The sequence below is a fragment of the Periplaneta americana genome, chromosome 2, assembly GCF_040183065.1.
Source record: "Periplaneta americana isolate PAMFEO1 chromosome 2, P.americana_PAMFEO1_priV1, whole genome shotgun sequence".
Lineage (NCBI taxonomy): Eukaryota > Metazoa > Arthropoda > Insecta > Blattodea > Blattidae > Periplaneta > Periplaneta americana.
The window spans coordinates 37,115,235-37,141,210 of NC_091118.1; the positions used below are offsets into that span (position 1 = coordinate 37,115,235).

At 34.4% G+C, this 25,976-nt stretch overlaps 2 protein-coding genes across 3 annotated transcripts in view; one reads left to right on the forward strand and one right to left on the reverse strand.

Moving 5' to 3' along the window:
- The window catches only part of LOC138692550 (protein tramtrack, beta isoform-like), a 54,449-nt gene extending 38,202 nt beyond the window's left edge, over positions 1-16,247 (forward strand). For both annotated transcript variants that reach the window (XM_069815521.1, XM_069815529.1), the window contains 2 exons: positions 9,076-9,431; positions 13,224-16,247. In XM_069815521.1, coding sequence (XP_069671622.1) covers positions 9,076-9,428 — 353 coding nt within the window. In that variant the 3' untranslated portion in view covers positions 9,429-9,431; positions 13,224-16,247. The remainder of the gene's footprint in view (positions 1-9,075; positions 9,432-13,223) is intronic.
- Positions 12,250-25,976, reverse strand: part of flr (actin-interacting protein 1 flr) — a 37,366-nt gene continuing 23,639 nt past the window's right edge. Inside the window, exons 12-14 of the mRNA XM_069815495.1 lie at positions 24,803-24,961; positions 18,233-18,383; positions 12,250-13,296 (exon numbers count right to left, since the gene is read on the reverse strand). Of these exons, the coding sequence (XP_069671596.1) occupies positions 13,187-13,296; positions 18,233-18,383; positions 24,803-24,961 (420 nt within the window). The 3' untranslated portion in view covers positions 12,250-13,186. The remainder of the gene's footprint in view (positions 13,297-18,232; positions 18,384-24,802; positions 24,962-25,976) is intronic.

Consider the following 25,976-nt stretch of genomic DNA (forward strand, 5'->3'; position numbering starts at 1 on the left):
TTTAAAATGTCGGGAATTTTTGCCAAGTACAAATGAAATACTATACAGCTGAAATGAGAAAGTTGTACTCCATTATAGCTGGTTCTTTTACTGACTCCATAATAAGGTGATTCCTCTCCTTAGACCATTGCATTTGAATTAAAGAAATGGCAAAATGCTGAGTGAGCAAGGCAAAGAACTCACTATCCTTACCTGAAAGCTCATGTGAGTCAATTACATAGCAAATTTAAGTAACAAAACCTCGTGTGTGCACTGACCAGTAATGCAGTAAGAATAAGAAAACGAATGTGAAATGGGTTCTGTAGGCCCTACTTCAAATCTTCAAAAAGTGTTCAGTGTCATTCTGAGCTCCTGACTCTTGGGTAAAATAAAGATGCTAGTTATCTCGATAATCTTAACTTAAGTTGTTTAAAATCCAAGTTTTTTTTAATTAAGTCTACAGACCCAATTTCCGGACATTCACATTGATTTTGGATGGTAATTCAACTCTTGAAATTGAGGACATGTCCGAGAAAATTAAGATGTATGGTAAAACTAGTTATGAGTCCACCACTGTGAAGTAACAGGCAGCTTTCTTGACCGTGATTCCAGGATCTACCTATAGGCGGCATCTGTCTGCGGGAGCTGCACATATCCAGAGAGGCCACAGGGGCTTTAATAAGGGGACTGTGGGTGACCGAGGGAGTGTAGCTCTCTTGGATAGATGTCACCTTAGTGAGTCATGGAATCGACTGCACATGTTCTTCCGGTTGGGGATGCAGCAGATTCAAGCACATGAATTGCGAACAGATGCCATTGATCTGAGGAGGCTGCAGAATAACATCGCAGGCAGGTGGAGAAATGGTCCCCAGTCAGAACTGGATGCTGTGGCTGAATTGATACGATGACACCATGCAGTGAATCATGTGGTTGAGTGATCCTAAATGGACTTCAACAATCATTCCAACATAAGAATAAGCCTAAGACCTAAGGCCAGTGGGCTCTCCAAAGAAGAAAAAACGCTAGTTACAGATAAATGCAGAAGAGGTATATTGTCCTCAGCAGGGAAAATGTAGATGACATTGAACATTGCTTGGAAAATTCCCTTAAAAAATTGCTCTGTAATCTCATGCAGAAAATGGGGATATCTTACAGTTCTGTGCGAAATGTTCCAAAGCTAATTGAAGTTAAAACCATACGACCCAGTGATCTTGTAACGAGGTGTAGATTTTGTGAATAGTTTCGAAATGGAGTGCATGACAGCAAAATTGACAATCTTCTCCTTTTTTCGGGTGAGGCTTGGTTACACCTTCATGGATATGTAAATACTCAGAAGCCACCAGCAGAGCTTGGTAGGCTAAGGCACTTGCCTACTGCTCCAGAGTTGCGCTCGGGTGCAGGTTCGATTCCTAGTTGGGCCTTTTCCGAGGTTTTCCCCAACTGTAAGGCAAATGTCAGGTAATCTGTGGCAAATCCTCGGCCTCATCTATCACCAATTTAATCGATGCTGAATAACCTCGTAGTTAATACACCATCGTTAAATAACCAAGTAAAAATAAATATAAAAAAACACGTTTTGGAACTCTCAAAACCCAACATCCTTCATAAACTGTCAATCCATGACGTAAAAATAGAAGTATGCTGTGCTATGAATGGTAAGAAGTAATAGGTCCTCTAATTTTTTCTTTTTTTCTTTGTAATCGAAATATTTAATATCCAAATGTACATGGAAATGATTTTGTGATTGTTGTGTTAAGTCGACAGTTGGTGTTCCATGAAAGTGTTGATATTATTTTAAGGAAAATTGCAAGATTTCGTTGTTATTGTAAATTTGGTAGTGTTATTTTAAAGTTATAAATATGCATGTATTATAATTCTGGCTTAAGATATTCAGCATCATAACAGTGGTGTATGTAGTATTATCATTTTTTTATAATTGATGTATATTTTAATACAGAACTGTGTTTATTTGTTGACAAAATGGCTGAACGAAATATGTTATCGAAAAAAAACCAATTAATACGGTTTTTCCCGTGTTATACGAATTCGCGTTATTTTTCGATTGAGAAGTGCGTTTTTTGAGGTAAAGAAATGGTGAAAAAAATTGGCAAAATGGGAATAATTTGGGTTAATACATTTCGCGAATTTTATGGATCTCTATCAAGAACATGCCATCTCCATAATCACCACATGGGAAGAAATTGGTCTCACAATCAAATTGCTACTTCCGTTGTCAGAAGATAATTCACTCACCTAGAAAGTGACTGACTCTTCCAAGAATTCCTATATTTTTATTAAAATAATTTACAATTGAAGCATCGGCTGGAACAACATTATAAGTTACAAAATTTTCATTCGGTGTGTTTCCGTGTAATAATATTGTATGTCAGATTACCTTGCTATACTCTTTGGCTTGCAACTGTCCATCATTGCAGTACGTGAAATTTGTCCACTCAAAAGTTTGCTACCCTATAAGAACAACGTTGTACGTGTACACATTTTTGCAGCTCCTGTAAATTTTACCAAATGTAACTTATAACATTGTTCCAGCCGACACATCAATTGAGTCGTGAATGGTGCACAAACACATAAAATTACTTATTAAGTTGTTCATTTGTTTCATATAGCTACCATATAGAGGCAGAAATAAAAACTAAACATACATAATCGTGATCTAAAAATACCGAGAAGTCTCCTCAAAAACAAAAGAACTGTTGCAAGAGATTGGGTCTTTAAAGAAAAACAATGAAGCGTCCATTGAGAGACGTAGCTAACCCACGACTGAATTGAGGATTATTTTGTTATTAAAATAATCGGAAGTGTTTATTTTTTTTTTGTCTGAGATGCAAATCTTTTCACTTCACAGTACTTGGGAGATAGTCATTCCAGATAGCTCCCATTAAATCAAAGGTTACTAACTTAATAAACAGCTACGAGCAAGAAATACAATGTTTCTGTTCCATATAAAATAATTGTGAAAAATAAATTTAGATTTTTTGGCATTGCATATCATACATTAGTTTCTGTTATTATTGAACAATAAAATATTTAAGAAATTACCTGGCTGACTAGTTTCGAAGTGTTAAAAGCACTGCCTGCTGGATCACATCCTATGGCTGCTTACACTGCCTGCTCAATCAACTATTATGCGCGAGTAGTCGCTACGTGGCAGATAGTGACTTTGCATATACTGATAATGTTAATAGTGGTGGGCACTGCCTGCCACCTAGCGGCAAAATAACTTTGATTGAGCAGGCAGTTTACGCAGCTATAGGATGCGATCCAGCAGGTAGTGGTTAAAATTGTATATAAAACAATGCAGAAAAGAAAAACATTTAAGCTAAAACAAAAGAAGAAAATTGAAATATAGGGAAAGTCAATCCTATGATGTCATGCATACTAATTCATGAAGTTCGTCACTTGGAGGCAAGCAATATGCAAATGTTGTCAGAACTTCGTAAAATGGCAGAAATTAATCGTATGGGTCAGCCTGCTCTCATTTTCTAAACAACCAGTTCTTCTTAGTTCTTTTAATTTTTTGCTATGTGAATCCATCCTGAGTGCTGCTGACACGATCTCTCCAATATATCTGCCTCCATTAATTGTTCAGAATATCTTTTATGGTGTATTGGTGCATTCTGATTTCATCTGAAACTTGCAAAGAAGAGTTGATCAGAGTCAGATGTAACTTAAAAATAATATTTTTTTTATATTTTGTTTAATGATACCAGTACTTTGCATTCTTCTCAAAGCCAATTATGGATTACGCATATTCCGTCATTTTAAAAACTTTGAAATGGACATCCGTGTAAGATATAATGAGTAGCTAGGTGTATCTAGTTTCCCAGAGTACTTTTTTTTAAAAGCTACATTTTTCTCATAAAATATTATACAATGCAAAAGTAATAATCATTAACATAATAAAGCGCGTCCACTGGGGGGGGGGGGTGCGTGCGTGTTTTTTTTTCTCTTCACTTAATGTGATTCGGGTTCCACATACTGCAGATAGATGGCAGGACTGTGACACATTTTCAAGTTGCACACCACTTTGTTTTATCCATAACTGGTATCTAAACTGGTCTTTATTTCATCGTCCTTAGCAATCTAAACAATGGCTTTATTCCTAGCCCTGAATTAAAAGTTTTTAATTCACTGCTGTGAATTAAAAACCTTTTCCATGACAATCAACACATTAGCAATCATACAATCCATACATTCATTCATTTATAACTTCTTCACAAACAACACATTACAAAGAAAAGGCATACAATTTAAAATTGAATTTAGATACCTATAATGAAATATAATGGATAATAGTACATTATGCAACGAGCCTATAATGATAGTAATTAAGACGCAAGTATAATTGTTTATGAAACGAGCGCGAGTTTCATAATTTTCATACGAGCGTCTTAATTACCATTATATGCAAGTTTCATATGACTTTTTATGCTCGACCATACTTCTAACTTGAAAGTATTGAAAATTAGGTCTTTTTGTGGTTATGTGCGAACTGACCTGAATTGTGAGATGTGCGCAGACGCTAAAGTATTGATTTTTTCCGAGGCCGAATGCCATTGACCTTGGTACAGAATAAGAATGAACATTAGTCTGATATAACCTGGAAATTGATTTAGAATTGAAAAACGAGATGACAAATTGAATTTATTTGAATATTATTTACAATTAACGCTAATTATTATAGTAACAGAACATAACCTTCTGCGACAGTATTGGATTTCCAGCCTCAGTGACTTTTCGCTAATTGTCTGTCGATTGCATATCCGAGAATAATCGATATAATGGTACAAAGTTGACTTGTGATTGGCTGAAGACCTGTACTTTAATGAGTAGGTGTAATTTAATGACATGCATTAAAGGACTGCTACCAGGTGTATAATTACTACATTTCGGCATGGTCGAGCATGAAGTATTGTATAGCAAATGAGAGTAAACAGATTTTATGCATTGGTGAAATTATCACCCTTGGCTCCGCATCAGGCACTGAACTTCCTCCTCACGCATCAAATCCAATTTTACTCTCATACTATAAATTACTATTATCCATTACTGATATCTAAACTGGTCTTTATTTCACCATCCTTAGGAACCTCAACTATGGTTTTATTCACGGCAATGAATTAAAGGTTTTTAATTCTCATGTGAATTAATATTTTTTAAATCACTGTCAACCAACACATCAGCAATAATAAAATTCAGCCACCACCATAGCTCTGTTGGGTAAGATATTTGCCCACTGATCCGGAGCAGGTTCGCTTCCCACTTGGGCTCATTACCTGATTGTGTTTTTCCGAGGTTTTCCCAACCATAAGACGAATGTCAGGTAATTTATGGCAAATACTTGGCCTCATATCGCTATCACCAATCCCCATCAGTGCCAAATAACCTTATAGTTGATACAGCGTTGTTAAATAACCAAATTAAAAAAAATAATAATAAAATTCATACATTCATGCATTTATAACTTCTTCACAAACAACACATTACAAAGAAAAGGCCTACAATCTAAAATCAAATTTAGATACCAGTAATGTATAACACACAAGAGTAAACAAATCAAGACACTAAACTTTCCACTCATACTATAAATTACTATTATATGGTGGCCAGAATCTCATAATTGCATGGTTTCTTGGTCATGAATGTCATTATCTCATTGCGGAACTTTTAAGTTCTTCAGTTCAATATTTTAATAAATATTTGTACCTAACTTACATTGTGTCTATAAAGTCATGGTGTGGTTTTAAATTATTATATAATTACAGTGAAACAAAATAAAGATGTGAAACAGACACTATATGAAAGAAGAAACTCTCCATCTTTTTGTCATAGGTATAATAGTTGTCATGGTAGCTACTGATGGATCGTTGTTGCTATAGTTAACAAAAAATTTTTAGATCATTATAGTGTTTAGTAATGAGGCCACTTCACGTTTTGTAACATAGTCAACACCATATGAGCAAATGGAATGCGTGAAAATCCACATGCCATTCATTGCTGAACGTAAATGCACTAGCTTAAAAGTTAATGTGCATTGTGCTCTTGCAAAAGATGAAGTAATTTGTAACTTTTCCTTCACGGAATTCACTATAACCTTGCAAAATTATCTCGATATGTTGGAACTATTTGCACTACTCTAAATTACCAGCACCAATGTAATTTTTCAGCAAGATGGCGCTCCTCCACACTTCCCCGGCATTGTTCAGAATTCGTAAAAGAAACATTTCCACAGTGATGGATTAGAAGGGACAGATGAAAACCGTGGCCACCACGCTCTCCAGACCTCATGTATCTTGACTTACGGGGTTATGCCGAGCAAGGGGAAGACAGTGTATTGATTAACAACATTAATAATTTGCAAGAGCTTGGTTGTGTGTGGCAGGCTACCAGATAAGTCCACATCAAACTTCAGTCATTACATAATAAAAACTTGGGGAATTATTCTTTCACTTAGTGGCTGTTTTGCACCTGTATTATGTTTCATTACGGTTATGTAATCATATGAAACTTCATTGTGACTTTACAGACACAGTATACAGTATTTTGTATTTTTAAATTCTGAATTGTATTAATGTTGTTCCATACTCCGAAATTAAGCAAAATATCACAGTATAATTTATTATTATAACTACAACTTCTCTGTAAATGTGTGTTCCAAACTTTGTTACATTACAGAATATTGGTCTTAACTACAGTTAGATAGATAGTGGAATTAAAAAAAAAAAAAGGCACATCAGCTACTATGGCTATTTGCGCCCTTAACTACAGTTAGATTTATGAAAGCTTGGAAATATCGTTTCTTTTTTTAATAGCCTTGTCCCATAAATCTGTGTTGCAACATCCTTAAAAGAAGATTATTTCCGTAAATGTTTTGGAAGAAAGCAGTCTCTAAGCATGATAAATAAGGTCATTCCATGTCAAGTAGTCTTGTACCTAAAAAAAATTGTTTCCATAAAAAATATATTTCTGTATGTTAAAATACGCAGCATAATCCAGGAGACATGCATAAATAGTATTTTAAAATAAAAATCTACACGTTATCATAAACAGCTCAGTTAAACTTTGTTAATTAGTTGATAATTTCAATCTGGGTTTATTTCCCGTGTTGGCTATAGTGGGCGTTCATGGATCTGGTCAAAGAAGGAAGAATTATCTTTGGAGAGAGCTTGTCAGAGTTAAAAAAAGTGAAACATCCAATAGTTATAAACAAGCGTGGACAGTTTGTGATTGCATTTGTTTCCTTTTATATCTTTAATTAGTTGTATTTTCAGATGTTTGGAGAAAATAATAACAAAATAATTTAAATTTCGTATTTGAACTATTCTGTCACACCCGTAACATGTTATAAATATTCTGTGTGTCCTTAGTCAAATGCAAATCCAACTTCAAAAAAAGGTAATCTTATTCTAAAATTCTTACAGATACAGAAAAAAAAAGTCTTACTCTTTTAGAACTCACCAATTAGCAGAGTTACTGAATGAACTACATAAATGGAAAATTTTGTCACATCTGTAACATTTAGACTTCCCCCTCTCCCATTTCTTAGACAAAAGATATGGACTTCATAATTGGATACTTTAAAGTAGAAGGGTGCAAAGTGCCAAAATGAAACATTGGAGATAAGATAAAAAAATGTAGCTATAAAAATAATTGTACACATATTTGTGTCATGTTTTTTTTTACTGATAGAAAACAGCAATAGTACAGTGTTTACTCATTAATAATAGTGGTATGTAAAGACATTATTTCTCCATATTTAATTATATAACACAGATTGTGAAAAGGGTTAAGTAATGGTTACAGCTGCAGTAGAATGGTGCAAAGTCCAATACCTATTTTTTCCTATTCTGGAGCAATTTTTACTCACAGATCTGCCTGTAGAACTGCCTATGCTCCTCATTTGGAAGCTAGGGAGTCATTGCTAGTACAGTAGATCCCCCCTTATTTTCTTCAGTAATTTCCCTATTTTATGCTTTAACTTGAAACAATGCTGACTGCACATCTTTCATGTTTTTTTTTTTTTTTTAATCGTATGTACTGCTTCATTATCATGGGACTGTTTCATAGAAACACTACCTGCTTTACTAACATCATACTGAATGCAACATGCCTTAGAAATATTCAAGTTCTTGATGGAAATTAGTTGATCAGCAACATCTTGCATATTAAGGAAATATGACTCTTAGCATTGAAACGGTTTGAAATGGTTTTACAACTTTAGAGTCTTGTACGATTTTAAGCAGGTCACTAGGAATGAAGGCTTTTGTCACTTTCTGTCGTTTTTCAATCAAAGCGAAATCAGAATCGCATTGCAAGAAACTGTGGCCACTGAGAAGGAAACGTTGTTCTATGTGCTCAAATAAACCAATGGCAACTAAAAAGAGACACATGGAAACCATTACACGATTTTTGTTTTCAGCTGCACAGTTATCAGATTCTTCTTGTTTGTTATATCATATTGATCAGTTTTAGTACACACAAGGCAATCTCATTGGCACCTCGACTCGTGATGCTTTCATTCCAAATACACATATAAGACTGCATTGTATCACATGCACAAACTCCAAAGTTATAACGTGAAAGCTGACGTCTGTAAAACATTTCGCTGTGTGTAAGTTTGGGCACAAACATGACCTGTTGAAGATCCTTTGCATTCTATGATGCAGCTCAATATGGCGCTTACCGTCTGAAACTGCATGGTGCTGGCAACGTAACATCTAAATATCTCGCTTAAGAAACACAAGTGGATGTAGCCTCTTTCATACATCATCCTCCTAGGCACATTGCACTTTTCTGCATAAAAATTTCGTTTTCTATGATTTTGGCACTTTGCACCTTTCTACTTTAAAGTATCCAATTATGGATCAACAGCTAGGTAACTAGAGGTATATACCATAGTTTTTTCAACTGCCTACAAGATAAGAAATTGACATAATCGTAAGTCTTTTAGTCAATGTAAAACTAAATATTTGTCATACTCATAAAAATGCAATGACCCAGTACTGAAACTTATAAACTGTAAAAAATTTTATAACATTGAAACTTCATAAACTACACCTGACGTTCTGTCTGCAGGTTTGTCACTGACAGGGTGTCCATCTACCCCTCCAAGTCGACAGAGTGTTGCATGTCCGGTGTGTGGGCGCCTCATATCGCAACGTCGCAATCTGAGTCAACACATGCGTACTCACCAGATGGTGCTGTCGGACGTAAATAACCACGCAGAACCTGCCCAAGTGTCAGTGCTCCCACTCGATCACGTTCAGGCACGCTATGGAAGTCGCTCAAGAACAACTATCAATCACCAGACCCGTCCGCAGCACTCCATGGAGGAGGTAGTGGCTCCAGAGAGCTCTGCGGGCGAGTCGATACATGGGACTGTTGGAATGCTGTCCCTTGACCCGTCATCTCAGCCCCACTATAGCTGAAGTGTAAGTTTGATTTGTTTACTTTGTAACGTATTAATATCAACACAACAATAAAATAATCATGGACATGGTTTGTCAGTTTAGTAGCATATTAACCCTCACAACCTATCTGGGGTCTTTTATGACCCCATACTTTTTACATACACTTATAAGTTGGTAGAATGTATATTATTTTAATGTACTGAAGTACATATGATATTTCCATGCAGATATTCTGCATCATCATATGATGAAAGAGTAATGGAACGGAGACAAATTTTCTTTGGCACCGGGATTTGAACCTGGGTTTTCAGCTCTACGTACTGATGCTTTATCCACTAAGCCACACCGGATACCCACCCCGGCGTCGGACAGAATCGTCTCAGTTTTAAGTTCCAACTCTTGGGTTCCCTCAAGTGGCCACCCTCTGCACTACATCATAGAGGTTTATGAACGTAGGACTGAAGTCCATACATGTGCTGAGGTGCACTCGTTATGAGTGACTAGTTGGCCGGGATCCGACGGAATAAGCGCCGTCTTAAATCACGAAGTGATTTACGCATATCATATATATTATTTTAATGTACCAAAGTACATATTATGATATTTCCATGCAGATATTCTGCGTCATCATACGGTGAAAGAGCTGAAAACCCGGGTTCAAATTCCGGCGCCGGAGAGAATTACTTTGGGCCAGGTTAAATTTTATGACTTTGTTTATCCATCTGCTTCCAGCTAACAAGGGGTAGCCGGCTGGGCTAGTGGTAGCCTACAAGACCCTTATTGTCTTCTTTCATGTTAAGGAATTTCTGTACAGTTCTCAAAACTAAATTTTCCATTTTTGTAACACATTAGGTCTTGAAATCCAAGTTCTATCCGCAGTCAGAAGGTAAAGCAAGCTTTAGGACTGTGAAACAGCTGTCCGTGTCTGAGAGTGTCCGCAAACGAGAGTTAAATTTTATCATTATTTCTATATTATTTCAGTTGGGACATAAAAATCTGTCCGTATATGAGGAGTATCTGTATGGAGAGGTTTCATTGTATTTTTGTTTTCTCAAGATAAAGGTGTGAGAATTTAGAATTGAACAGCTGCTTTACTGAAGTCATTGGCAGATTTGTCGTTTTCATTGCCTGTATTGTGCCTTTCTTGGCAAGTGTATCTGCCAGTTCTTTGCCCTCGATCCCACAGTGTGCCGGGGTATAAGGGATAGTGATGCGTCTCCTATAGCCTCTCCTATCCAAATCCCAACCTCTACCTGCTCGTGGTACACCCTGCTTTATCGAATGAGGATATGGGGACTGAGTAACAGCGATATAACTGTATCATCTCAATGGAGGAAATGCCATTAAATATTCTAGTAAATTGCTGGCCTGTCACGGCGTGGAGGGACGTTCCCCAAGTGGTGGATGGCGGGAGGTCGGTGGTTTTACTTATGTAATCCTCCCGGCTAGGTCCGAGGGACCCGATGACCAAAGACAGATGTGGCGCTCCATTCATATTGGGTTTTTTTTCAGGCGATGTAACTGCCAAAATGTAAAACTGGTGCCCGGTAAAAACAGTTATGATCCTGCCAAAACATCATGAGAACGTGTCCTAAGTTTCAAGATTCCGGAGGTAAAACTGTCCCCCTATCGGATCTCCGGGTGGGGACAACTTTAGACACATCTCATCGAGGAAATTCCAATTATTTACAAGTAATTTACACAGATATCCCTCAAATGGTTGGCACATATCTGTTTTGAACATTTCACACACTATTTCTGGTCGACACCCACAAATTGGTAACACTGCACCTAGATCCATTCCTTTGATCTATGGCTGGCGTAACGGATTCTTGAATTCCCAGTAATATTTGAGAATGCTTTTAATCTCTGAAGAAATTTGATAAATGTAGATCCACAATCCTTCGAAGTTCAGTAGAATATATTATCCATGAAGAGGTGCACTGCAGTGCGTCTGAAGGCGGTGGAATTAGAAGAGCGGACATCGTGGCTCTAGACAAGACTAATAGTAAAGGTTTTATACTGGACCCAACTGTTAGATTTGAGTTGAGTCAGACCCAACCATCTGAGGTCAACAAAGAGAAACAACATATTTATGAGCCTACTATTCCGTATTTTCGTGAAAAATATCACCTGGGAAGTACATGATTTAATGATCAGAGCGAGGGGCACCATCCCACGATCAACTGTAAACACTATCAAAACATTTGGAATCCATGATATCAATCCAAAAATAATTACTTCTAGCATTAAAGGGTCTGTGGCAATTTTGAAAAAATTTATACCGAATATATGTACAAATTTATTAATTCTTAAATTTAAGCTCTAAGTTCACATTTCAATTTGACTCGTCTATTTACTGTAATCGTTATTATTCTGTGTTTTGGATGCCTGGGCAGACTATTTATTGGAAATAAATTATATATTCACAAAAGTGATGTTGAATACTTACCGAAACTTTGCAGAAACTGTAACGTAAAAAGTCGCGTGGTTGACAATTGTCAACCAGAAGAATGAAATCTTAGCTACACAATTTCTACGAGAAACTTCAAGACTCAAACTAAAGAATGTTATTATATGAGTTTGTTTTGAAGGTAAGCCTACCTAAAGCCTCACGGTTGTAAAACCTTTCTAGGAAATACAATGATAATAAACACGCTGGTTAACAGATGTTTCCCACGCGAATACTGAAGGGTTAATATATACAAATTGTGTGATAATAGGATTCGATTCAGGTGGACATATTTTGTTGTTCAAAATACAGAAAATAAAAATCTTTTGCATTATTACTTATCTTGTATATTTTAACACTGTACTCCTTTTTGTGTTACATATGAGGTTTCTTTTTTTTTTTTATTGAAAGACAAGAATTACAAAATAATGTTTCAAAACAATGTGTTTGTACTTGTCTCAACGGCTATCACAAGCTATTCTTCTAAAGTGCTCAAACAATGGTTACTTTCGATACACATCTCAAATACATTTCTTTTGATTACTGGTTCACGATTATGGGGGACATTCCAGAAATATTTACAAAATTTCTTAATTTAAATATGATAAATTACACAATTTGTTAAAGATATGAGAAGATAAATCTGTGCTTAAAGCACTAAGGCATGGATATACAATTTCACACATCCTTAAATATTTCTGGGTTTGAACATGGTTTCGTTGGAAGGAATAAAGGATAAATGCAGTGATGTATAAAATATTTCAAATGCAATTTTTTCACTGCATGAAAGCAGCATACAAGGAGGGGATAATAAGGTATGCAGTCACAGGACTTTTCTGTATTTATTTTGTAGTCAATATCACACAAAGACAGATTCATACAAGATAGGAAAAGTTGGCCGTGTTTGCTTAGAATAAACAATACCACCGAGATATGGAAAGCTGTTTATCTGCAAACACTGGCACATTTGTTATTCATTTAAATAATAATAATTAAATATGTTATTCATCAAGTCAATCAGAGAGAGAGAGAGACCACACGCGATTGTACACTCCATGTTCAGTTTCAACACAGGTATAATATAAAAAATCAACATTCAGGGCAGAGGCAAATAGAAAATATTATCTCACTGTATGTGTACAAAATTTCTTTTTTGTAAACTTATCGTCATTTCAGCTAATATAAATTTTTTTTTCCTCTTTCCTTTAGACAAATTTAGGGCCGGTTCAGTAACTTCATATTTGTCGTTGCTCTTTATATAATTTTCTTTTAGCGCATATCCATAACAGACAGAAGCCACAAATGCATAATTGTGGCCGTTCATCTAAAATGGGGTGATGTTCCATATCTTGGTGTTGCAGTCTTGTCCAACTGACACCAACGTTCCGTCATCCAACCAGGCAAGGCGCGTGATCTGGCTCTGAGGATGGGCGTCTGTTGGAAAACAAGATAACAAGAGCTCAACGAGATATGTTACAAAGTCCTTTGTGCTCATTTGAAAATGGACAGAAGGTAAAACTGCCAATATATTACTACAGTTTGATATACAAACTTACTCTTGGTAAAACCGTAGTATTGTAGAAGCTGTGAAATGCATCTGATTCGTATTTATCTTTTTATATATCAAAAACATTTTTTCTGTGCATAGAGAAGTGGTAAGCCCATGATGTGGAAATGGTTTCTGGGTCTTAACTGGAGGAACAAGCAGTATTGATTCTTGTTAGACATTCCTTATTACACGCCATCATTTCATTTACCTTGTGCTTCAGGTAAACTAGAATTATTTCTATTGCATTATATAATGCATACATTATATCTTTCCACGCTCGTGGATGTAGGGTGACAGTGCATTGCACAGCTGCAGGCATGGAAAAATAAAATGTATGCACTGTAGTGGTATACTAATTTATTTTCATGGTGCTGGAAATTAATAAAATGATAATTTTATTATCTTTAAAAATACCTTTCTTTCTTTATTTATATTTTCATAAACTTAAATTCTTAATATTCTGAAAAATAAGTAATCTTATATTATTATCCCTTACAAAAACTTTTATAGTAGGCCTACCAATACCCCCACTATCTTCACCATCTCTTCACCCAATAAAAACAACTATCCTAACTCCTCTTCATTCTACATGGACTATGCCATCAGAGGCAACAGGCCTTAGCAAATTTTGGCGTGAATACATCTTTGTTCGATGAATACATCTTGGACACGTGCTTGGACAATGCCCTAAAGGCGAGCTGCTGATAAATGCTAGACATCATTGTGTACGACATGCTTTGGCGACATCGTTAAAAACTTTAAATTGGGAGATTCATGAGGAAGTGCATTGTGTATCATCAGATGGTTCTTTCAGACGGGCAGACATTATTGCTATCAATGGATGCTTAAAACGGGCTCTTGTTCTTGACCCTACCATCTGTTTCGAAAGAAACCTAAATCAGGCCACCGAAGTTGATATTGAGAAGAAGTCCATATATGAACCTTGTCTGCCTTATCTTTCTCAAAAGTATAACGTCCCTCTTAAACAATGGTCTGTCATTGGTTTGCTGTTTGGCAGTAGAGATTCTATTTCCAAATTCACATGGAATTATCTTAAGGAACTTCACATTCCCTTTGATTATGTAATTTCTGTCCTTATAAATATTATCAAGGATTCTCTTCAAATACTACATCATCATCTCTATTTCAATTAATCCATTTATATTTGCCTTAAACAATTAACTTTCTTTTTTTTTTTCTTTAATGTATCACATCCCATTATATTGTACATTTTTATTGTATTCAGGACCCTTGTGGTCACTCAAATTCTTTGAGCTGATATCTATAATTTAGAATTTATAATAAGAAAATCCAATAATCTTAGCATAACACTTAGTTCAGGAAGTCTCCGCTAGATACTGCACATACAAAGTGTGTGTTGTCATGTGTCAAGTGTTGTGGAATCTACTTGCAAGTGAATAGGCGATGAGTGTTATCTAGTAAGCAACTAGTGTTATCTGCACATAAATGGATACTGTCAAGGAAGTTACAAAGTCACCGGACGAGTCCATGCAATAGAGGAGAATCAACTGAAAATGAACTTTATTATTTATGTGCTATGGGGTAGACATGCGTATCACAAACGAAAGAAATTAGACAGCAGAAATGCACCTGTGTGTCTTCAAATAAAGGGCTAAAGAAAAGTACCAGTAATAAGAAAGAAGTATAGAATTTATGCAATGCCAAAAAAAGGTAATTTAAATAATTACAAAATAATAATATATCTAGTAATACTTTACAAACTGTACTTGTTAAAGGCAAATCTTGTTGTAAACATATGTTTAGTTATTTTAGTGTAAACATTTCACCGAAAATAAATTTTGTTACAATTCATAATATGAGGAGCATCATTTCAAAATGTATTATGTGCAACTTAAAATTTTTTTACACGAACGATGAAAAACTGGATTACTCGTAAACCGGAGAAGCTTTCAAAACACTACACAAAACCATTTTTAAGTACTGGTTTCACAGTTTACAAATATGACGACTTGGAACCATCAGACTTCACAGCATGAAAGATAAATAAATAGAAAGTAGCAAATTTAATTTCGTCCACTGGGAGACTTAATACGTTTTGAAACGATGCTCCTCATATGATATATTATATCATCGTTAGGGTATCTGAATATATTAATGACATGACAGTATATGGAAAAATAAATATATTCATAAAGAAACTAAAAAAGACAGACCCATTTTAACGTATGCAATAGAAACGAGGCTAGACACAGCTGAAACAAAATGTCTGAAACATCAGAAATGAAGACACTAAGGAAAATGGCTGGCATTACTACTAAATTCGAAAATATCCAGAGCAAGAACACCAGAGAACAGTACAATATTAAAAAATTGAAGAATGCACTACAAGGAGAAGACGAGTGGAATAAATATCTCCTGAATAGTGACACCAGACATGGTAGTGAGAGTAGCATGAAGACAAATGAAGTCCTGGCAAACCATTGAAAAAAGAAAAAAAGCGTGAGTCTGTTCACAAGAAAGAAAAAGATATAATATTAATAATTAGCTGTTTTTATATATTTACTGTACAAGAAAAAAAAATAAGAACGTACTTAAAACATAAACAAACTTGTAAAAGTATTATTTGTAATTTCAAAAGATAATGATATACGAATTTTTACGAAAACATTCCATATTCTGTTGTGTAACTCATTGCCATGCACCAGTAATGTTTGAATACATGGCTCTTTATCATCATTGTGCATTTCAAAGTTTGTCTTTTTTATCACCAGAGACTGAAGGAACATTTTGATGCCTTTCTCTTTTCCATTGACATTGGTACAAGAAGCGTCCAGCAGAGTAGAAAGAACAATTTTTATGCTCGACCATGCCGGAATGTAGTAATTATACACCTGGTAGCAGTCCTTTAATGCATGTCATTAAAGTACACCTACTCATTAAAGTACAGGTCTTCACCCAATCACAAGTCAGCTTTGTACCGTTATATCGATTATTCTCGGATATGCAATTGACAGACAATTAGCGAAAAGTCACAGAAGCTGGAAATCCAATACTGTCGCAGAAGGTTATGTTCTGTTACTATAATAATTAGCGTTAATTGTAAATAATATTCAAATAAATTCAATTTGTCATCTCGTTTTTCAATTCTAAATCAATTTCCAGGTTATATCAGACTAATGTTCATTCTTATTCTGTGCCAAGGTCAATGACATTTGGCCTAGGAAAAAATCAATACTTTCGCATCTGTGCACATCTCACAATTCAGGTCAGTTCGCACATAACCATAAAAAGACCTAATTTTCAATACTTTCAAGTTAGAAATATGGTCGAGCATAAAAAGTCGTATGAAACTTGCCTATAATGGTAATTAAGACGCTCATATGAAAATTATGAAACTCGCTTGCGCTCGTTTCATAAACAATCATACTTGCGTCTTAATTACTACCATTATAGGCTCGTTGCATAATGTACTATTAAAAAATATAATTATTTTGTCTTAAATTGACACACCATATTAAATACTGATTAATTTATACTCCATTTGTATTATTTTTTTTCGTTCAGGGAAAATACTCGTCTAAAAGGAACACAAGCTTTTCGTAAAAGACGAGTATCTCCCTGGACAAAAAATACAAATTCGCTCATTTCACTACAGTAAACGCTTCTTGCATGGCTGGCAGTATAAATAAGGAGGAGCAGACAAACAAATGACTAACATATCTGAGTACCATGTATTTAAACATTACTCATTCGTCTGTAAAGTGTGTACATCTTTTCTAAGGTTATTGCATTATTGCTGTTTTTATTACTTATTTTTTAGTTCCTTCTAGCCACTGTTAAAATAAACAAGGAAATATTATTCTCCATAAACACGCATAATTTGGCAACATTACTTTGGAGAAAACAAATTACTTTACACTATAGTATAATATAGAAACAAAGGTGGAAGGTGAAGAGATTCATAAGTTTGAAATCCTTCGTGATACTGTATTTATCCGCATATAAGACGAAATTTTTTTCCTCCCAATTTTTGTGTTTGAAAGTGAGGAGAGGGGGGTCTTAAATTAGTGTATTAAAAAAATACACAGTTACGTCAATTTTTCGCTCTGGCGCCGGGGATCGAACCCGGGTCCTTGGTTCTATGTACCAAGTGCTCTGACCACTGAGCTATGCCGAATTCAATCCACAGCACCGGACCGAACCTTCCTCCTTGAATGTTTCCCTTTTGGCCTGACTCCAAGTTAGGCATATATGTTGACGTATATGTCCAATGTCAACTGCCATTATATTAGGAGCGCACTCAGCTGAGTGACTTGTTTGGCCGGGAATGGCTGTGGATTGAATTCGGCGTAGCTCAGTGGTCAGAGCGCTTGGTACATAGAACCAAGGACCCGGGTTCGATCCCCGGGACCGGAGCGAATTTTTCTCCTCAAGTATTAATTGTCAATATTACAGATATCATTCTGTAGAACAAATTAATAAAAATATCTTTAATATTCTCATAGCTAGCAGTGCATATTTCTGTACAGATTACTGTGCACTTAACTGCGAAATCCAGTGGTCACAGCACTTGGTATGTAGAACCAAGGACCCAGGTTCGATCCCCGGTGCCGGAGCGAATTTTTCTCCTCAAGTATTCAATGAAATTTTATGTTCTAGAACCATAGTTAATAGCAGATTATCTATGAATTCATCAAAAAACCTTACAAATTAAATCCTACAGAAACCATTGGGAAAACTAGGGGTAGTTCGTCTTATATTCGGGTAAATATGGTAAGTAAGGGTACAGTATTTTACATCTACTGCTTTGCCATGTGGAAGGTAACAAATGTTACTTACTTTTAATGATAGTGTGTTTTGCTGGGGTCTGCACGCTCCAGATGATGATAGTTGTGTCAAGGCTGCCACTGGCAACCAGCTGGGAGTTGGGGGACCAGGCCACAGCATTGACTCGTGCATTGTGGAACCCCCACTCTTTGTTATGAGCAAGCTAGAATATGACAATCACGTCAGTAATTAATTTATGCTTGTTTATTACTGATGCAGATTAATTATTTTCTATATCATGTTCATCAGTATCATTAAAAATTTGTATTTTGTCTAAAGTGTAAATACACTCACTGGCAAATTTATCTGAAAGTTATTTCTTCCTCATTACTAGTTAATTCTGCACCACATTCATCTCATTTGAAAGGCTAAGTGTCAAATTATAAATTGTTAGAAATTCTTACATCCATTTCGTACTGTTTTTAACAATGGAACTTTAAACATAATAGTACATTATGCAACGAACCTATAATGGTAGTAATTAAGACGCGAGTATGTTTATGAAACGAGTGCAAGCGAATTTCATAATTTTCATATGAGCATCTTAATTACCATTATAGTCAAGTTTCATACGACTTTTTATGCTCGACCATATTTCTAACTTGAAATTATTCATAAGTATTCATGTTATTCTTATCTGACTGAGAAGCGGAACTGACCTTGTGCAATACCTCGTAAATTGTGAGATGTGCGCAGACGCGAAAGTATTGATTTTTTCCGAGAAACAGATGTCGACAGTGACCTTGACATTGAAAAACGAGATGACAAATTGAATTTATTTGAATATTATTTACAATTAATGCTAATTATTATAGTAACAGAACTGACTTTATTTCAAATATAGGTGATTTATTGTCTTTCGATTGCATATCCGAGAATAATCGATACTTGTGCTTTCATATTGCTACAATGGTATTTTCTGATTGGTGGTACACCTGAACTTTAATGAATAGGTGTACTTTAATGAGGTCCATTAAAGGGCTGCTACCAGGTGTATAATTACACTTCGGCATGGTCGAGCATAAAAGAATCATTAGTATTTGAAAAGCATTATGTTGTTTGCTGCCAACACAGCTAGTCATTCAGAGTGTGTCATGGCGAATGAAGGTTGTCATCCAAAATATAGGACTTAACATTTCATTGATACAGAAACATTTTCATTCAGCATTACTTTTTCAGTTCCTTGATAATTTGTTTACATACCGTGAAAATCCACTAAAAAACTTATTTTGTACATGATTAATTATTAATAAAGTGACAAATTAGAAGAATAAGTAAAAGAAAAAATTAAATGAAATAAATCCAGAAATTATAAAAAATACAGTACATACATACAAATTAACCTGCAAGAAATGATCAGATAAATTTGCCAGTGAGTACGTATAACACATGTATTATTTATAGTTAATTTCTTATATTTTTAACTTCAATTTTATTCATTATTTATAACTTTTAAACTGAATATTTAATAGTGCAACTGAGATTATAAATGTACAAATACAGTGAAACCTGAGGTGTACGTAACTTTTCGCAGTTCTTATCTAAAAAATCCTGTAACGAATTGAACATCTAATATTTATAGTTTTTAATTTTATTCCAAACTGAGCAAGTTGATTAATAACATTATACAACACCAACATCACTACTGATGCACGAGATCATGTGATTATATTGTTATCCAGTAAGAATGTAGCTATCAGAATTTTAATTATAATGGAATTTAATAATAATAATAATAATAATAATAATAATAATAATAATAATAATAATAATAATAATATGTCAGATATAGAACAAGAAAGCATGAGAAATTAAAAAATATATCATGAAATTAAATGCTGGAAATTTTGAAGCCTTTTCTAACAAGAATCCTCTCACATTTTAGGATCAACTGTGGCATCACTGTGTAATTCATTCAAAATCCAATCATAAAGATTTATAATTGCAGGTTTTCTAAATACATTTTTATTTTTCAAAGAAATAGGACATTTTTACAAAACTTACAACTCAGGTTTCACTGTAAGTATAATGTGCATTGCTATGTACTTACTTTCTGCAGGTTTCCAGGTTTGCATTAGCGATGCAAAAATGAAGCAAGCAAGGGTTACTCCAATATAAAGCATAAGCATTATAAGCTGCATTGTAACAATTCTAAAAAGCATTTTTCGTATCATATTTACTCCCAAATAAGTTAATCATTCTTTATAAACAACAAAATTTTACATTTTTTATATCAAAAGTTATTTGTTAGTAAATACAACACAACACTTTTCTACTAAATTGATTGTTCTAAAATACAATAATTCAGTTACATTTTAAAGGAATAAAGCAATGCTGGCTAATCATTTGAGAAAAGCATTATTTTGAAGCGTAATTTATGTTTGGTGTCAAGTGAAAATCCCTACAATTTTATTGGCTAACCCAATTGATTGATCATATTACTAAATGTTCTGTAAATGGAGAAGAAAACCATTAATTAAAATTTTTCTAGCTTCCACTCTTATTTTCGTTCGGAACTAAAACTCTCAACTATTTCTGTTATTGCTTGCATTTTCTTATTCAGTTTCAGAAGTAATTAGGCTTTCCAGTTGTAAAGAATCAAACAAAAAGTGACATCCTTTTCACCTGGACGAATTTGCATTTCGAAATATTATATTTTTCATATACAGTAAACTTGTTGCACAAAACCTCTTTTGAATGTCGGATGCTTTGAAATTTAGTATCACAAGTTACAAAATTGTAATTATGAGAAGTAATGCGATTACTTTCAAACTGTTTTATGGAAAACTAGTAAATACAAGACAAGTTATTGCCTTCAACGTTCCTTTAATAATGCTCTACAAACGTAATTATTTGTGTTAAGAATAAAAAATAATTAAAAACAGATTAATATTGCTGCTTTAGTTTGTAAATCACGTAATGATTAATTTCATTTGCAATATTTTGGCAGTGTGACAATTTATTTTTTTCAGGTAAAATAACTGAACACATATCATTGTTTATGGCACTTATAATTTTAAATATGTTTAGTTCACCCAAGGTGTAGAATACCAGCCTGTCATAACTATGATCACAATAATTATTCAAGGAATAACAAAATAACTATTTCAAAAAGTTATGTTTTGTTGTTATGTTATGTAATTATTAAAAGTAGTCACTTTTAGTCTTTGAACTCCCTACCTTATTATAAGAGATGGTTATTTTTGAGTACACAAACTGTCTCTTGGAGGAAAATGTCTGCAAAATTTCGAAAAATTCTTATTGGTTCCCTATTCAGAAAAACGTTACACATTTCTGAAGAAGTATCAAGAAAGACAAAATAATGGAGGTATTTTGTACCTCAATGCAGTTTAAATATTTCTAACATAATTGAAGATCTTGGGAGTAAATATTGACCCTAAAAATAGAGATTTACAGTTTCCTTGTTATAAACTGGCTCGTAAGTCACATTATCTTCCCTTTGGTTGAAGAATTATGTGAATATGTTATCATTATTAAACTTCCGAGGTCTTGAATTATTTTCTATCGTTGAGTCAAGTGTCATGAAATTTGTGCTCATCTCAGAAATATTTTTAAGAACTCTGTAACTTGGTTTAATTTTATTTACTTATGAAAAAGACATTGCTACTAAAAATTGTCACTCTTCTTTTAGGTTACGCAGTAAAGTTATTATAGTGAAAGTGAACATAAACAAAAAAGGTTCAAAATTATACTGGGCATAAGTTTAGTTCTTTTATTCTATCAAAGCTGAAAATGTGAATCTCGCCAAAATCTTCTAATTACAATTCTTTAATTATACTATGTGTTTAAGTATAATGATGGGAAAAAACATTGTGACAAATTCTTTCTCATTATACGTATGTTCAACATATTTTGTAACAGTTTGTGTTATTAATTATGTAACTGTTCATTTTCTTCTACTGTTATTCGTAAGACATACATAAATGAAATCATTGAATATATATACCCAAGTAAGTATCTTCGTTTCCTGTAATGAATATGAAAGGCATTCTTATTCGTAACAGTCCCAACTGCAAGAAATCTGACTTCATTTATGTAACCTGCAATGTATACGTAGTACACTTTAAATAGAATCTGTAATTTTCACAAATTTAGATAAAATAGTTGCATGTACATTGTAATCATTTCTAATATTATTTTTATATTTAAGAAAATCGGTGTTTAAATGTCATTGTTGGCACCAGTTCCTTGTACATAATTTTTAACCTAAAATAGAATACTGACAATTTCGGCCAATTGTCTTTCTCCAAGATTCGTTTCATTTGCCAAATTTTCTGCACAATATCAAAAATTACCAAGAAAGTCGTTTGATACTTCTGGAAGCAGAGTGCCACTGTGTGTGTTTATTTCTTACTAAAACTTATTTAATTTTCATTTGCATAATTCCCAGATAAATTGACTCGAAGATTCCAGGAGTGAACAAAATTCCACCAATACTTTAGGAAATTGTTATACATAGACAAATTGTCATACATTTTAATCATTTCTAATATTATTTTTATATTTAAGAAAATCAGTGTTTAAATGTCATTGTTGGCAACAGTTCCTTGTACATAATTTCCACCTAAAATAGAATACTGACTAAAATTAAAATGATTAATTTTATATGAACTCCTAAAAGTCGTAAATTGGATTTTATAAGTCCTAAATCTCTCTTTTTTTAGCACCTAAAAATCTGTTCCCTAATAATGATATGACAATTTCGGCCAATTGTCTTTCTCCAAGATTCGTTTCATTTGCCAAATTTTCTGCACAATATCAAAAATTACCAAGAAAGTCGTTTGATACTTCTGGAAGCTGAATGCCACTGTGTGTGTTTATTTCTTACTAAAACTTGTTTAATTTTCATTTGCATAATTCCCAGATAAATTGACTCGAAGATTCCAGGAGTGAACAAAATTCCACCAATACTTTAGAAAATTGCTATACATAGACAGAATGTCAAAAGCCAGTTTTTTGGTATTGTAACGCTAAAAACGTATACAGTAGAACTTGGTTATAGCGACCTCGTTTTATGCGACACCTCACCTATAGCGTCAAATATTCTGTGGTCCCAACTAATTCCCCATAAGACATATGCTTTCCTACCTTGCTTAATACGACAAACATATATGCGTCTACCTCGCATATAACGTCATTTTCAACCTCAGTTTGGAATACAATTTTCTAAGAACCAAAGTATTTTAAGAAATATTTTGCTGAAATCTGGCAAATCCTTTACTGTCCCCTTCTATCACAGACCTCTGGAATGCAGGCAGATTCCCCATCCCATTGTAATCTGCCCGAATTCATGTGGTATTAATGGTACGTGTATGCGGTCAGTTTCGACAGGAAGTTTTCACTAAGTGCATGCATTTTAACGCAGTATGGCCACTAAAAGAAGTGAGTGACACTTTAGAAGCCATTAGAATTGTGAACATTTCTATGAAGCTAGGAGAGGGAGCAGTGAAATTGCAACTGAAATAATGAACATAGAATTTAATTTACAAAGTGTATATTGGGCAAGTAGGAGACAACAGAGTAAAATGACTGATTACTTCACTCCTTAGTAAATAAGTTTGGTGAGTAATGAACAAACTGTTTTAACACAGAATACTGTATTTATAATTGTACATGTATTTTATTGTGTTCATGGTATGCTTAAAAGTGAATACATAAATCTAAAATAAGCCTAATTATGCAAACCTAGTCTTTCAGGTGAAGCTCCCTGTAAAGCAGATTTGAATAATTTCAAGGGAAAAATTGTTCCGGGGCCGGGTATCGATCCTGGGACGTCTGGTTGAACGTACCAGCGCTCTACCACTGAGCTACTCGGGAACTCCACCCGACACCGTCTCAACTTTTCCGTTTATATCCACACAACTCGCGAAAGAAAGACTAGGTTTGCATAATATATATGTTACTGTGTATGTTAACAGAAAACCACAATTCCAAGTCACACAGAGATTGTGTGCACTTGTTGTGGGTCTCTGGCGTTTCATCAGCCCACGCGAGTTGTGTGGATATAAAGGGAAAAGTTGAGACGGTGTCGGGTGGAGTTCCCGGGTAGCTCAGTGGTAGAGCACTGGTACATTCAACCAGAGGTCCCGGGATCAATACCGGCCCCGGAACAATTTTTCCCTTGAAATTATTCAAGCCTAATTATGTTTATTATTTTTCATTTTCTATCTCACTAGACTGATAATATGAATCTCGGTTACTACGACACTCGTTTATAACAACATAATTTTCAAGGTCCCTTGGATGTCGTTATAACCAAGTTCTACTGTATTTTTGCGAAAGTCTCGAAATAAATTTTTTGTAACTCCATACTATTTTCTGCTGTATTTCGTATACTAAGAAATACTTGTAAAGAAGATAACAACTTTGTAAGTGAAAAACCATGAAGACGACAGTGTGTCAGTTTTGTGGCTGAAATTGACACTGATCTTCTCAAGATGAGCACTACAACCCAACCACTCGAAATATCTGGTGACAACTTGGCTACATACAAGCTTGAACCTGCTGAAGCCCAAGACAGCAACACAAGCACCATGCAAGCAGCTGTCCTACATTTCTTACCTGGTAATCTGGCAGTTTGTAGAGGATGACCTTCCTGTTGGCATCACATGCTACCAGGTACTGGCTGTCTGGTGAGTATTTACAATCTGTCAAGGGGCCTAGGTGCTCCAGTTCTGTCTTTGGGCTTAGGTTTGTTCCCAGTAGCGTGTAGACATGGACCTAATCAGCGGCCAGGAGTAACAGTAATACTAATTTGTTTTAACACTAATCAAATTGTTACATTGTTGGGTACTTATAATATTACACTAATACTGGTGACAGACTGCAGTCTCTAATCGCTATCAAAAAAATGTATGTACACCGACCTCGTTTGTTGCCTTGTGGTCAACATCTTTAGTTCAAACTTTCGATGTTTCTTTATTGTAGTTCATTGTAGAAATTTATCTGTTAAAAGTTATGTTAGAAATTTTATACGTAATTTATATTATTTTGTATAATTTGACAGAAGAAAATTCAACTATAAATTTACAGCAGGGTCATTCCATGTCAACTGGTCTTGTATCTAAAAAAAAAAATTATTTTTCATAAAAAGTGTATTTCTGTATGTTAAAATACGCAATATAATGCAGAAGACATGGATAAATAGTATTTTAAATAAAAATCTACATGCTACCATAAACAGTTCAGTTAAATTTTGTTAATTGATTGATAATTTCAATCGTGGTTTTGTTTTCTACGTTAGCTGGATCTGGCCAAAGAGAAATAATGTATCTATGGAGAAAGCTTTTGTCGTAGTTGAAAAAAAATGGAACATCCAAGAATTATAAATAAGCGTGGACAGTTTGTTTTTGTTTGATTTTACTGTGAAAATTAATCATTTTCAAACGGTAAAATTTTGTGATTGCATTTTTTTTTTTCCTTTTATATAAATTTATAAGTTGTATTTTCAGATGTTTAGCGAAAATAATAATAAAATAATTTAAATTTCATATTTTAACTATTCCATCAAACCCATAGCAAATTATAAATATTCTCTATGTCCTTGGTCAAATGCAAATCCAAGTTTATAAAAGGTAATCTTATTCTAAAAGTCTCAAAGATATAGAAAAAAAAATGTCCCACTCTTTCAGAATTTACCAGTTAGCAGAGTTACTATATTGAATGAACTACATGAATGTGCAATGCCAATGGGAAATTTTGTCACACCTGTAACATTGCCTCCCCCTTTTTTTAG